The following is a 14,291-nucleotide window of genomic DNA, read 5'->3' as shown; positions in this document are numbered from 1 at the left end:
TTTAACACATACATAAGTGAATGACCAAAAATACAATTTCCTCTAATCAAAACTATAATCCATCTTTTTTTTTTTTTTTTTTTTTTGGCTAATTGGCTTTAAACATGTCACATATGAAATAAAAACAAAGAGTAGATATCGTATTACTTGATAAAAAAAAAAAAAAAACTCGGTAACTACTTAAAGAAGAGTTATATTACATGATGGTTTTATTGGGACCGGGTCCATCATAAACTGGATACAGAAATATAGAATAGGGGTAGGCAAAGAATAATTTTATTACTCGAGGCGCTAAGCCTAAAATAGTGTACGTACAAAGTTCGAGGTACATACCCAGAATGGCGGCCCAAATACAAAGATCACGGCCCAAGGAATGAAATAGGGCCCAAAATAATAACTAAACAAGCTAAGGGAACTAATAAATGAAATAAAACTAAATATGTTATCGATAGAACTCGAACCCTGGGGTGCCAATAGAGGTTGATGACTTGAACCCCGGTGTGCCAATAGGGGTTGAAGACTCAACCCAATGGACCGAGAGAGGTTAGCCAAGGGGTGCCTTTAAAAGGAAGGGAAGGGTGCCTAGTTGAGGAATTCATGAATGGTTGACAAATGGACGGCATCTGACAGCCTTCATTCTGGACCACACGTGTCCCCCACTACCTTACTTTCAGCGCACTTCCATACATAAGTGGAACTTCCTGTCCTTTAGAACACAAGATCTTGATTGGCTTGATGATTTGAGACTTGTGCTTTTACGTAATTTTAACCCATAAAGATGGACACCCACTTGAACAATTGGACTGAATTTCTCAATAAAATAGGTTCCTGAGGTCCCATATCGCCATCATTACATATTTTCTAAATATTTACATTTTCTCTTTTACTCTATAATAATAATATGACAACAATAATAAAGTATTTTTATTATGTAAATTCCAAGAATATATCCATACGAAGGTTTTGATTTCTTAGAAAAAAAATATCAAAAAAAGAAGAGATAAGTTGGTTACTGGGGCATTTTTGGGGAGTTGCATGCGTCCCTATCCATTCTGACCGCACTGATCCGTTTCCCACATAAAAACATCCCTTTTTTTCTCACCCATATTACGAGAAGATAACTGACTGAATTCTTAAGTTTCTAACTGTAATTACGACACGACTCAAGATTTTATTTTTTATTTTTTATTTAAGTTTCTTGATAATATTGGGTTGTTGTTCATTAATCATTACTGGGATAGTCAATTAATCATGGCAACAAGCTAAGCAAGATTTGCAGGGGAGTCTTAGGATCGGAAGTTTTGTAGCGCCTCATTCTCAGTGCAGCGGAGCTTAGCTTCCTCTTCTCAGCATCTCATCGGCTTATAATTAATTGGTGTCTTAGCTTAGTGCAGTGCTCACAAGTAATCTATCCTTCTTCATAAACTCACACATATATGTATCTGTGCTTCATTTCCAGTAGTATTTGCAGAATATCTAACTAGCCTGCATGGATATTTCAGTTGGTTTCTGGACGGCAAATTATTAGTAAGGATACAGGATTAAGCTTGGCAGTTGTTGTGTGAGAGTTACACCTAATGTGGTGGGCTTATAGGCACCAGACACTAGTTCGATCTGTCCACTTAATTGACTGCTGAATCATTGTAATTTATCAATTTTATAAATTCTGTCGAATCAGGTGTGGGGTCCGGGCAAGAGATTTTGCTTATTGTGGGCAAGAATATTATCTAGCTAGCCAACATGTTTGGATATGATATGGTGCTACTCTTCTTCTTCTATATTGTTTACCTTGACCTTTCCTGACCTCCAAACCTTTTGCAGATACATTTGCATTGTGAAAAGTAACAATTAAGCCTTTCAGTAGGTTTAGTGGATTGCTTAGTACTGTAGCTTTTATCTAATCTGGTTCTCAATGAAGAAGATTTCTGGTCATATATGCTGCAAATTAAAATAAATTTCCCAAGGGAGTCTTATGTGGTTTTTTTGTTTTAATCATTTGTTGTTGTTTAGTTGGTTGTCATGTTCCACTTTGCGTATATCGATCCCAGAATGATTTGCTGAGCTTGCAAGTGAATTATGAGGGGATAGTGTCAACTGAAATTTAGGAAAAGTGCAGAATGAAGGAATGGGTGGCTTAACCTCCAAATCATTTTTAGGTGAACTTATCTGAAGAATAATGATTCCCAGCATCATTATGCTTTCCTTTTAGTTCATCCAAAAGACCCATCATTCCATAAGGAAATTCTGTCTGGATGTCATCCCTTCATCTTTCTACTTAATTCTCAAGGAAAATTTAAATTGTATAACATATTAAAGCTATAATAATGCTCTTTTCCTTACTTTACTCTGTTGTTACACTACTTTACAATGCTGCCTTATAGCTCCTAGTGGGATTTGTAATAACACACTTTTTCGGGGCAACCCTAGTCAAGTTAGTCAGACTGTTGGTTTGGTAAAATCCTAGTGAGAGCAATCTATTTATTTTCTTGGTCTGAGCTGGAGCCAGTCAACTATGACAACGTAACCTAGGTTGATTTACCTAGTTCTTTGTCAACTATTACACTCAGGTAGTGGTTACGAGATTACTTTCTTCTTCACCCAAAATAACACACTTGAGTGTCAGGGCTGGATCTGGGATACAAGGAAAGCATTTAATTCAAGAATGCTGTTTCTCATTCATCTTATTCTTATATTATTTAAAGGGAAGAAGCATATGAACTTAGGATTTCCAGAATATTTTTGACATTAATGATTGATGTTGTGTGTGGAGTTGTGCATACAAGGGAGAGACAAAGTGGAGACAGAATAATGGCTAAAACTTGTGGTGGGCACTAATTATGTGGCTAAAAACAGCATCTTTATTTTATAAACATTATCAGAAAGATGGATCATGTTAACCCTTTATAGCTCTACACTACAAATCTTGGTATAAAATAAGAACTGGGACCTCTCTATCTCATCTCTGCATTATCTGAGGCCCCTGAGCTGGATTTTCATTATTGTAGTGTCACAAAACCAACTTATATATGTTAAAGCTTAGCTTAGCTGTTGAAGATGATGATTATAATATATATATATATATATATATATCTTCTAAAGTCTTGACCTGCAATTCTTTATTCTCCTTTGTTCTTCTTTCTCAATTCTTTCTGTTTCTGGGCTGTCATTTAAGTTATCAGTTCAAGTTGAAATATATATTGTGTGGATACACAACTCTCAGTTCTCACTGCAGATTCATTCTCAGGTTATTTGTTTGATTTGAATCCATGTCACCTGCTATTTGGATTCAAGTTCCTGAATTATCATGTCAATATCATTATATTACTCCAAAAATACAGCGAAAAATAGCATTTTTTGCTCATATTTTATAGGAAATATATATTGATTTTAGTCTCTCAATTGTTGACATGAGTATTATTGGTCCTCTAATTTGTCCCGAGGCAATTGTTAAAAATTCATCAAAGTCTGGTAGTTAAATATAGGGACAAAATTGTAATTTGATGTTCTAAATCATTAAAGTCGGTTAACTGGTCAAAAAATAAAAAACATGAAAACTCTCATCATACTAAAAAAAAGGGGGGGTTAATAATTAAAAGATTAAAATTGTTATTTTGTATAAATTCAACTATAAAAACACTATTTTTCCTAAATATATGGCAATTTGTTTTTTTGGATAATAAGGGAAATTCACAAACACTATTTAAAAGTGTTCACAGAAATCATGCTTATGTGTAATAACTCACATACCACACAATTTTTTTAATTTGTCCCTACTAATAAAAATCGTTAAAATCTATTGAAATTTATTAGTTAATATTGGGATAAAATTGTAATTTGTCGTTCTAAATTATAAAAGTATCTATAAACCGGCCAAAAAAATCAAAACAATAAAAATCGCCACCACATTAAAAAAAATAATAATAATAACCTTCATATTAATAATTAAAAGATTGAAATTATTATTTCGTATATATTTGACTATGAAAACACTATTTTTTCTTAAATGCATTAAGTCCCGCTAAATAACAAGTTTTCTTTCTTTCTTTTAGATGATCGATAAGGAAAACTCACAATACTATTCAAAGGTGTACAACCACACAAAATAGGTAAACTGCATTAAGAATATCATGTGCGACGGACTAGATTAAGAAGTATTAAAAATAGTCAAATTCAATATTTTTAAGTACAAGTTTCATATTATATATATATATCTAGTGTATGCCAATGATGATGTCTTTCTAACTTTAGTTTTGAGCAACTATTGAAACCTTCATTACGGGAGAATTTTTATATTCATAAAGTTTAAATTCGATATTTTAATTTAACAATCGTTGAATTGTATTGGTCTCAATTTCTCATTTTGTACATCTTTTCTTTTTTATTGTTTTCCTTTTAACTATTTATTATTGATCATAGCGTAGCACAAAAGCAAGTTGCTAGGCTAGTGCAAATTGCATAGGTTTGAATGACTCAACCCCATCATATATCTTTTCTTTCTCCATCCCTCTTTTAGCCTTTAGAATACCTTAAAGCAATGTGGCATTAGGTTCTTTTTGTCCTCTTCACGACATCATAAATATCCTTCTAATAATTTCTTCACTTATTAATCATTATTAAAATTTAAGAATTACACCCTAGTTTCATCGTTCCTAATCGACAAATTTGATAATATATATCATAATGTTTTAAGTTTAACTTCAAATGGCTTATTACCTAGATTGATTTACTTAATTGTAATCATTTGTCAATTAAAGTCAATCTACGAGCGAGTTTTACTCAAAGTGCACCTTCAGATAGTGAAGGAAGACGTTTCCATAAATCAAAAGATTTCAGATTAGAAATTTGAGTCTCGTCGAGCATGCAATATATATTGATTTACTTATTAAATTGAGAATTTTGTAAGAAAAAAATATTGTAATGTATGGTGTAGTAAGAAGAAAAGAAAACTAAAAAAAAAAAAAAAATGGCATAAAGAATATTTCGTTACAATAAAGTATTAACTTTTTTTAAAGACCACGATTCCATGACGTTGCAATGCTAATTTAGAAGATTAGACGTTACATGTTGAAAAGGCATATGCACTTTAATTCTTCTCTACTTTATGAGTTTTGGCACATTGGGTGAATGGCATGCTTTGTATAGAGTATCTATACATGTATATTAATTTGTGTGGGGGTGGGGGTGGTGGCATGTTACATTCAAAGAATAGATTATTGATTTTAAATGACATTATTTTGATCATCATCAAATAAGCGAGTAAAAAAAGTGTTAAAAGTAGCTTCAAAATAGGCAATCGAATGGATAAAACATGATTTTCATATCTAGGAGATCATGAGTACGTTTGACTATTGTCAATACCTCCATGGTCGAGCGCTTTTCGATTCTTGTCAACACTCTCTCGATCGAGTACAAATAAAAGGCATTGGTACCGATCAACATCTTAGAATTTTCATATAAATTAATGAACAAAATGATTTTTAAAAACTTAATAAATGCAATTTACTAACTTAAAGTGTCACTAATTTTAGCATTTTATATTTTTACCTCAAATATATTAATGTAATTTGTTGTTTACCAAACACTAACTTGATAAAAAAAAAAAAAAAAAAAAACACACTAACTTGATCAAATCATTGAAGTCAAATAAATTGGCCAAATATTAATGGATTCACTTTCTACCAACACCCCTGCAATTGTTATCACTTTATGTTGAGTTAAACTAGTTAAAATCGTGCGCAATAATAATCTCGTTAAACTTAATAAGTGTATCATATCGAATTTGACATTTCTTAATATAAATGATAGGTTAGTAATATATCATCAAAGAGAACAAAACACATTCCTATTGTCCATCAACTAGCTATAACAAGTCAATTCTTTTGTGAGCACATAATTGGTTCCCATCATCAATTGCAAAAATGTTTGGGGACCATTCCCAATTAAGACCATGGTGGGCTGGTGATAACACATGGAGAATGAAAAAATAATGTGTAATAAATACACACACACATATACATACTATACATATGTATGGTATTTGATTTGATTTTTTCTTACTCATAAGATGCAAAATTTTCTTCCCCCATTGCATTATACTCCGGTCTGTCATAATAGTAGATGGGTAAATTACGGTGTGGCTGGTGCAGTGGTGCCCACATGGAGCACACCGCATTGGGTATGGTGAACGTCAGCTCCAACATTGCAGCTGTCTAGTCTTGATAATGTGTCATTATCTGCAATTTTCCACCTAAAAAGCAACTGAGCTATAAGTGCATATTTTTTCAATCAAATCTTGAAGCACAATCAAACACTCTGTACGTGGATGGTTACTAATGCAATAGTAAAAATCGAATGATTTATTTGTATATGTGACTATGTGAGTCATATTAAAAGCGATGATCGAAGTTAAGTCTTTACGACCAGTAATCTTACAACAGTAAAAATATCGAATGCTACACGCGCAAGAGTTGACAAGGACATGGATTGCCCATAGCTGAATGTTATTTATATATGTCAGAAATATAATGAGTTTGTGTTGATGATTCATTCCCTCTAGCAAAACATTATTTGTGTGTCCTCCAATCATACAATTATGTTGGGATGGGAATGCTATAAATGGTGTGCAGAGAGCCAAGGAGAGGCGACGACGCGCTTACGGCGGAGCCCCACCGGCCACCGTGCAAGCGGTGGTGGGGGTTTGAAAGGGACAAATTGTTTTCATCGTTGAAGGTGTAATAATGGGTTATGGCGTTGTGGGCGTATCCTCCACTGTATCCGCCACTCCCTTTCCACTATAAATATATCATGTCTCTTTCAAGATTTTATTTTATTTTATTTTTTTTGAAAATAATCCCATCATCAATTGCAACCAAAATAAATAAATAAATAAATAATGAAAAGAGTTTTGTGTTTAAATAATTTATAACTAGGTGATAAATTAACAATTTTGAATTTAAATTTTATGAAACTTATCTTGATATGATTTTGTAATAATTCTAATAGAGATTTGACATTTTTAGTCTTTTAGTTGTGACGGTATAGGTTTAAGTATTTAATTTTTACATTATAAAGTAAATCTCCAAGCTCATCAACTTGGTCTCCAAATTTACCTAAACACTCTCTTCTTTTCTTAAAAGGTTAAATTCTCAACTCCAGTCCGACAGAGTATTTAGAAACATGTAAATTACAATGACTCAATGAATCAGCAAGCAGACATGACCAAATGCCCCCATAATTCTCACACTGTCACCATCCACATTCAAACTTTAGTCTCTTTTTTTAAATAATACCTACTGAATTATTGACCTAAGTTAACACTCTCTTATATATATCGAATGGTGCAGCGGTAATTTGCATGCAAGGTTGATTGTATATGTGAGTACGGAAATGCACGGCAAGATGTGGAATGCTTTGAAAACTGCAAAATATTTGGAAACTAATAAGTAATAAAGATAGCAAATTAATTAATTAATTAATTAAAGGCATCACACATGCAGTCCATAACGTGTGTGTGCCATTTTCTTTGCTGCAATGTCCCTTAGATCTATCCTATGCTCAATTGCACATGCATTTTGATACCTACAACCCGTACACTATCATTCATTGCCATTGTTTTAATTTGCACCCTTTTCTAAGCATTCAATCAACTATACTTTTTTATACAAGCTAGAAAAAAAAAATTATATAAAACAAATATATATAGGTAACTTATATGTATATAATCTAAAAGAATCACACTAACTATATCATCAAAGAGAGTCGATCGAATGCTGTTAGACACTTAGATGATAAGGAAAATTTATAGTCGTTATTCGAAAGTGTGCATAAGATAAATTTCATTCATATATAATAATTCACAACTACACAAAAGAGATAAACCACACTAAAAATAAGATGCAATTTTCTTATACTAAGTTAGGGAATTAAGCTGATCTATATATTGAGTAATTCTAGACATGACAATTCAGTTGTTAGCACTGAAGTTCCAAGTTGTTAAAGAATTTTTCTATAACCTCTATAGGGAGCAATTATTTGGATGTGATATTCATTATTTTATCATAATTTGATTTGATGCATTATTTGTCTTTAATTGTAAAACTTTATTCAAAATAGTAAAATTTTATACACTTGAGTTAATAATAACTTTAATTTTACTTCATTTAGAATAATTTAAATTCAATTCTCATTACTTACCATCTACTTTAATCGGTGATTTAATTTATAAGTTCCGGCCAAAATCAACGTTTATACATATTCAATTGAGCTTTAAAACATTAAATTGAAAAACTTCCTCTTGTCTAAACTTCATTTCATTTATATCAAAACAAAAATATGCAGAGTGGAGGCTTATAAGCGGCTTATTGCGCACAAGACTAGACAATCAGAATTTACGTACCATGCCTAGGGAACAAAATCGTGCAGCTGAATAGCTGATCTTCTAGTTGAGAAGTCCCTTACATAAAATCAGGGACACCGAGTGGTTGAGCATATTCGTGAGGAGCTTCACGTATCAATTTTTAATTAAAAACATTATAAGTACAATAACAGCTCACAGAACCTCAAATGCTTGTTAGACCGTCGTTTGATTTTTATGGGTTCAACTCTTTCATTTCAATAATAATAATAATAATACAATAATAATAATAATAATAATAATAATAATAATAATAATGCAGATAATTATTGAAATGTCTACACATCCAGCTATAGTTCTATTGCCACCCATCCAATAAAAATAATAAATTATGAATTGATATTGCAAGATCCAGTTGTGCGGGTGAGTAGGTGCATGTGTGCTTACTGTCATGTATTCATCTCTGATCTTCAAAACATTTTTAGAATTCAAGTCAACATTATTTATGTTCTAAAGTCTAAAGTCATTTATAGTAGGTTGGGTTGAAAACAGGCATTTCAGCTCCAATTACTATACCGTAGGTCATGATCCACATTATAAAACAAACCATTAACATAAATATTCATTTTTAATATTTTAAAAATTCATTTTTAACGTATCAAATGTTCATTTTTAGGCAATATATTTAAAATATTAAATACATTAAAAATAAATATTTATCAGTGATCTACATTACAATATAATTTATCATTTGCGTTATGTGGTCATTTTTTAAACAGGAATCTATTAATTACTTGAATTCAGTTAAAGTGAATTCATTTTATATATCTAGTAATGTTAACAAAAATTGATTGAAATTATTTATAATTTAATTTTTCGTTACATTAAGTTTTGTATTAATATATAAAATTTATATTTAGAATTTGTGGTAGTACAAAATAAACAAATAAAAATGATTTGATTAATGAATAATAAATATGACAGATAAAAAATAATCGATGAAATATATATATATATATATATATATTTTACTTTCCAGCAAATATATAATGTATTGTTTTTTTTGTTTTTTTTGAGAAAATATATAGTGTATTGTTAAAAGGTTATTCTCGTGGCATGGCAACACAAGATTAGGTTTTGAAATGTTTTTAGTTAGGTTAAAAGTTAGAGGGGGTGAAGTTGGCCGGCCGACATCCCAACTGAACCACTTTGCAAGTTGCAACTAACATAACATATTGCGGTAATATAATAATACCACCAAAATTACACCATATACGTCACCAAACGTTAAAGTTCCAAACTTGTAACTCCAACTTCCCTAACAATAATTCACGCCACTTATATATTTTTTTTCCCTCAATTCCCCTATTTTTATTTATTTATTTATTTTAGATGACGAGAGAAGTTTGTAATTATATATGATAATGTGTGGGTAAACTCTGGTCTTGTATAATACGGAGTAATTCGTAAATCGCACTAAAAAAATCTATGCGAACTACTTAACCGAGAGAATGTTGGACATATTGGCAGTTGGCAATCGGTTGGAATAAGATAATGCGATTAATAATTATACGCATATTACATTAATTATAAAAATATATTATTTTATAATAATTATAAGATGTCTAAGGTGTGATGTGATAACCTTAACTAAGTTGATCAGACAATTAACTTTGTAACCATAATGTTTTCTTATGTTGAGTCAGTCAGCTATGAATAATCTAGACAAATTTTACTTAGAGTGCACATTTAGATAACAATTATAAATTTTCCTGTAAGTTAAGAAACAAGTCCAAGATACTATCCGAACAATACGCTACTTGGATGTTGACATTTTGTACAATATCTGATAGGGAATATTCTTTGAGTATACCTCTCTCTACGTACCATGTACTTGCTCGATATCCGGTCAGGTCACTGAGAGGAATCATTATCGACCTTAACCGACCATTACTAAATGCTATGACTGAGCTAAAATCACGGTCATAGTAGTACTTAGTTGTCTTGTGACCAATCCCAACCTGTTTAGGTCGGGACAGTTATCCCAAGCAAGGTTATTTGAGAATTTGGACCTAGGCTCCTAACTTTAACCCGACCGCATTTCTCAATAGGTGGTCAGAAATTTCGATACACGTGACTGATAAGACACTGTTCCTTCTAATAATATGAGATTATTATCAAATTAAAAAGATTAAAAGTGAAATCATTGAGTAACCAAAAATATTTATGAACAATTTTGTTCCCTTTAATAATATATTCGATAGATTAATTATAATGATTGGGGCAGTTTAACGCTTCAATCGCTTTCTCTGAAAAATCATTTTGATGAATTGTGATTAAAGTGATGGATAATAATTTTTAACTAAAGAGATAAGAATTCAATTAGCATGGTCAAGCAGTCACCAAATTCATTGTTTTTCTAAATAGAACCTAAATGAGATAATTTTTCCGGATATAATAATTCATAATTATACAGAGTTTTTTTTTTTTTTTTTTTTTTTTTTTTTTTTTTTTTAATGATAAGGGTAAAGTAATGTGTCTTTTTCTTTCAATATTTTTTGCTAAAAAAAGATGAAAAATTAAAGTATTTTATTGAAGAAAATGGATACCTCAGAAAATGAAAATATACCAAACGCACCCTTCAATTCCCTTCCGAACCTCGCAAACACGCATACTTTATCACTGCAAGAACTGTGTTTTCATCTCCAGACTTCACACCTCTCTCTCTCTAAAATCTGCCCCTGCCATGTCTATTTCTTCTCTATTAGATCCATAAAGCCCATTTCTTCAAATCCCAATCCTACCGGATTCTCTCAATTCTCCGTTCTTGCGTTTATTCATAGTTATATATCGTTTTCTGGGTGTCTTTGTGGAGATACATACATATATAGCTTGAAATTGTTGGGATATGGGTTCTGTAAGGCCAGATCTGAGTTGCAGAGTGTACCCGGAGCCGGTGGACCACTTCGACCGGCTGCCGGATTCTCTCATCCTGCTCGTCTTCAATATGATCGGCGATGTCAAAGCTCTCGGCCGATGCTGCGTCGTTTCCAAGCGTTTCCATTCGCTCGTGCCCCAGGTTGACAACGTCGTCGTTCGGGTTGACTGCGTTATCTCCGACGAAGACGGTTCTTCACCGTCGTCGTCGGCCGCGGCGGCGGCGGCCGCGTCTGACAAGTCTCGGCACCCCATCTCCTCCATCCTCCGCCTCGTGTTCACGGGCCTGCTCAAGCCTTTCCAGTCTCTCTCCCAATTCATCTCCGCCTCCCCGAGGCGCGTCGCCGCGTCGTCGGCGCTCGAAGACGGCGAGTTTGACCAGAGCTCCGTGACCCACCACTCCCCCACTCAGGTCTTGAAGAATTTTAACGAAATCAAGCTCCTCCGCATCGAGCTGCCGAGCGGCGAGCTCGGAATCGACGACGGCGTTTTGCTGAAATGGAGGGCCGATTTCGGGTCCACGCTGGACAATTGCGTCATCCTCGGCGCCTCGTCGGTGACTCACCCCTCAACCACCGGTAATAATAATAACAACAATACCCCACTCCCCGACGATCAAACTACTAACAATGAGGCAAATGCCGCCGAGAACGATAATGGGAGCATACCCGAATCCTTTTACACTAGCGGCGGCTTAAAATTACGCGTAGTGTGGACAATAAGCTCCCTAATCGCCGCTTCTGCTAGACATTATTTACTTCAACCCATAATTGCAGAGCATAAAACTCTGGATAGTTTGGTTTTGACCGACACGGATGGGCAGGGAGTTCTGTGTATGAACAGGGAGCAGCTTGAGGAGCTGAGAGTGAAGCCACTCTCCGCATCCTCGGCCTCCAAGCGAACTTTGGTGCCGGCTCTGAATATGCGCCTCTGGTACGCTCCACATTTGGAGTTACCAGATGGAACAGTGCTTAAAGGTGCGACCTTGGTGGCTATTAGGCCCAGCGAGCAGCACAAGAAAGATGTGGTTGGGTCAGATGGGAATTGGGTAGCTTCGGCTTTCGATGAACCCTATGGGGCAGCTGCAAGGATGCTGGTGAAGAGGAGAACCTACTGTCTTGAAATGAACTCGTTCTGAAAGCGAATCAAGAATTCGTTAGATGGATCTCTAAGCTGAGGTATGGCTGTTTTGATTTGGTAAATACCTCTTGTAATTATATTGAGATCATTACTGTGTAAGGATTGTAATGAATATGTTTGTGTTTTTGATGTATTCATTCATACATTATCCATGAATTTATGAAATTCAGTCTCTGAACCAATGAATAATTCCTAGATCAATCAGTGTATGTAGTTTCTGCTTTTGCCTTTGATTGTGAGGTGTGTGGGTTTGATAGTTGATACTATCTTTCACAATGCCACCACTTTGCAGTAATTGCGATGAAATCTACAACGTGTTTTTGCTCTAATTTTTAAGATTGCTTTTTATATACTTACTGATAGAGAAATTAAAGGTTGTGGATTATTGTTTTCATAAGATAAGATTGTGGTCTTTATAATCATATAAGACAAGATCATAGTCTTATAGATGCTTGTGTACTGAAATTTCACGTTCTTTCTTACTTTTTGTCATTGTGTTATGGTTTGCGGGGGTAGGTGTGGGTGTGAAAACATATTCTCTTTACCTTCGTTGAATAATTCTGATGTATGCTTTAAAGTTCTGTTAGTTTTCAAGAAGCTGCTGAATTCATTGGCAGTTTACCGACGGACTTGTATGAAATTATAGAAAGTTGTTCAAATAGTTGATAATTTATCCATTAACTAATAATCCCATCATTATTGTATTGTAAGTAATTGAGTGGTTGAAAGATCAAATATATTTTATTGCATTAATCTTCAACCTGCTATTTGGTTTCTCTAAGTTGCAATATAATGTGAGTCTTCAGTCAGCAGATTTTTCGTTCTGTTCTGGTATATTGTCAGGGAGCCATTAATAGGAATGCGGCTACTTTGCTATATAGTCCAGTTGATCTAAATTTTCATTTTTTTTTTAAAGGAAGGTTGCTGCTTTTGATGAAAGATGGATTCACGTGTCATGGAAGGATGAGAAACAGTACAATTTTGTCTTGAGCCGCAATTGAGTTAATTGAGCCTCTTTACATATGAATCGTAAATTCGTAATGGAGCAATGCATGCTTCGGGAGATGAAATACCAATTGTCAACTGATCAATAGCTGTAAATGTGTTGTTGTGCACTTAAACAAACGGACAACAGGCATATGCTTTATGGATGCTGAGAATGCTTAATGATTTATGTTGTAAGAGCTTTGTGCCTTTGACATCGTCGTGGTCTACTTAGTTTCCTCTGTGAATATTGTAGGTTATGCTATGCTTATGTGATGTACTTTCAAGGTTAATCGAGCAATGAATTGTGTATTTCGCTCGTATCTGAATTATTAATGTGTTACTTTTCTGAACAAATTTGCCTGGTTCTTCAACCTCCTCGTGTCTTTAACATACTGTGCTGCAACTTGTGCTTATGGTCTGTCTTGGTTTTTGGGGCACGATTCCATGCCAATATTATGAATCTTGTGCGGGATTGGATAAACTTAGGCCTCTTCTATTGCACTTATTGGTTTATTTGTTGTGTGATATATTGTGAATGTGCAGCAAATGGTCCCTAGTTAAGTTGATAAGCTGGCTTTTCAGTTTGCAGGGGTGTCGCTCTACTGTAATCTTCATTTCTATTTGAGATGTGATTTTAGGTTTTTGACCATTGTGGTCCTCACATGGTGATAGCATGTTAATGGTGAACAAGCTTGTAGTATTGTGATAGTTTTTCTCTATTATAAGGTAGTATATGTTCTATACTTTCTCTAACCTATGTAGCCCAAAGAGTCAATACCTACCACTGGTGTTCGATCCTGTCCTTCAAAGGGGAGCTACAGAGGTGCCATCTGAGCATAAGGTGCTTGATAGAATTGTGATAGTTAAGTTACTA

At 33.9% G+C, this 14,291-nt stretch overlaps 1 protein-coding gene and 1 long non-coding RNA gene across 3 annotated transcripts; both read left to right on the top strand.

Annotated features, from left to right (window-relative positions):
* The first annotated feature begins 2,195 nt into the window (after positions 1 to 2,195).
* Positions 2,196 to 13,771, top strand: LOC109165579. The gene is made up of 3 exons (XR_002051564.1): positions 2,196 to 2,208; positions 2,544 to 2,549; positions 13,566 to 13,771. It is a non-coding gene; the product is annotated as an uncharacterized LOC109165579 (long non-coding RNA).
* Positions 11,009 to 13,737, top strand: LOC109165575 (F-box protein At4g18380-like). Of its 2 annotated transcripts, none has more exons than XM_019314408.1 (2): positions 11,009 to 12,468; positions 13,351 to 13,737. In XM_019314408.1, the coding sequence occupies exon 1, from the start codon at positions 11,262 to 11,264 to the stop codon at positions 12,426 to 12,428; it is 1,167 nt and encodes a 388-aa protein (XP_019169953.1). In that variant the 5' UTR covers positions 11,009 to 11,261; the 3' UTR covers positions 12,429 to 12,468; positions 13,351 to 13,737. The 2 variants fall into 2 exon arrangements, with proteins under 2 accessions (XP_019169953.1, XP_019169952.1); XM_019314407.1 differs by having other exon boundaries at positions 11,016 to 12,468; positions 13,347 to 13,737.
* Positions 13,772 to 14,291: the final 520 nt, after the last annotated feature.

This window comes from Ipomoea nil, unplaced genomic scaffold (genome assembly GCF_001879475.1).
Source record: "Ipomoea nil cultivar Tokyo-kokei standard unplaced genomic scaffold, Asagao_1.1 scaffold3069, whole genome shotgun sequence".
Lineage (NCBI taxonomy): Eukaryota > Viridiplantae > Streptophyta > Magnoliopsida > Solanales > Convolvulaceae > Ipomoea > Ipomoea nil.
Note: the sequence above shows the minus strand (reverse complement) of the source record. Positions and strands in the feature narration are given on the sequence as shown.

Excerpts from the sequence above, each read along its gene's own strand:
- LOC109165575 (XM_019314408.1), top strand. The coding sequence starts at position 11,262 with ATGGGTTCTGTAAGGCCAGATCTGAGTTGCAGAGTGTACCCGGAGCCG.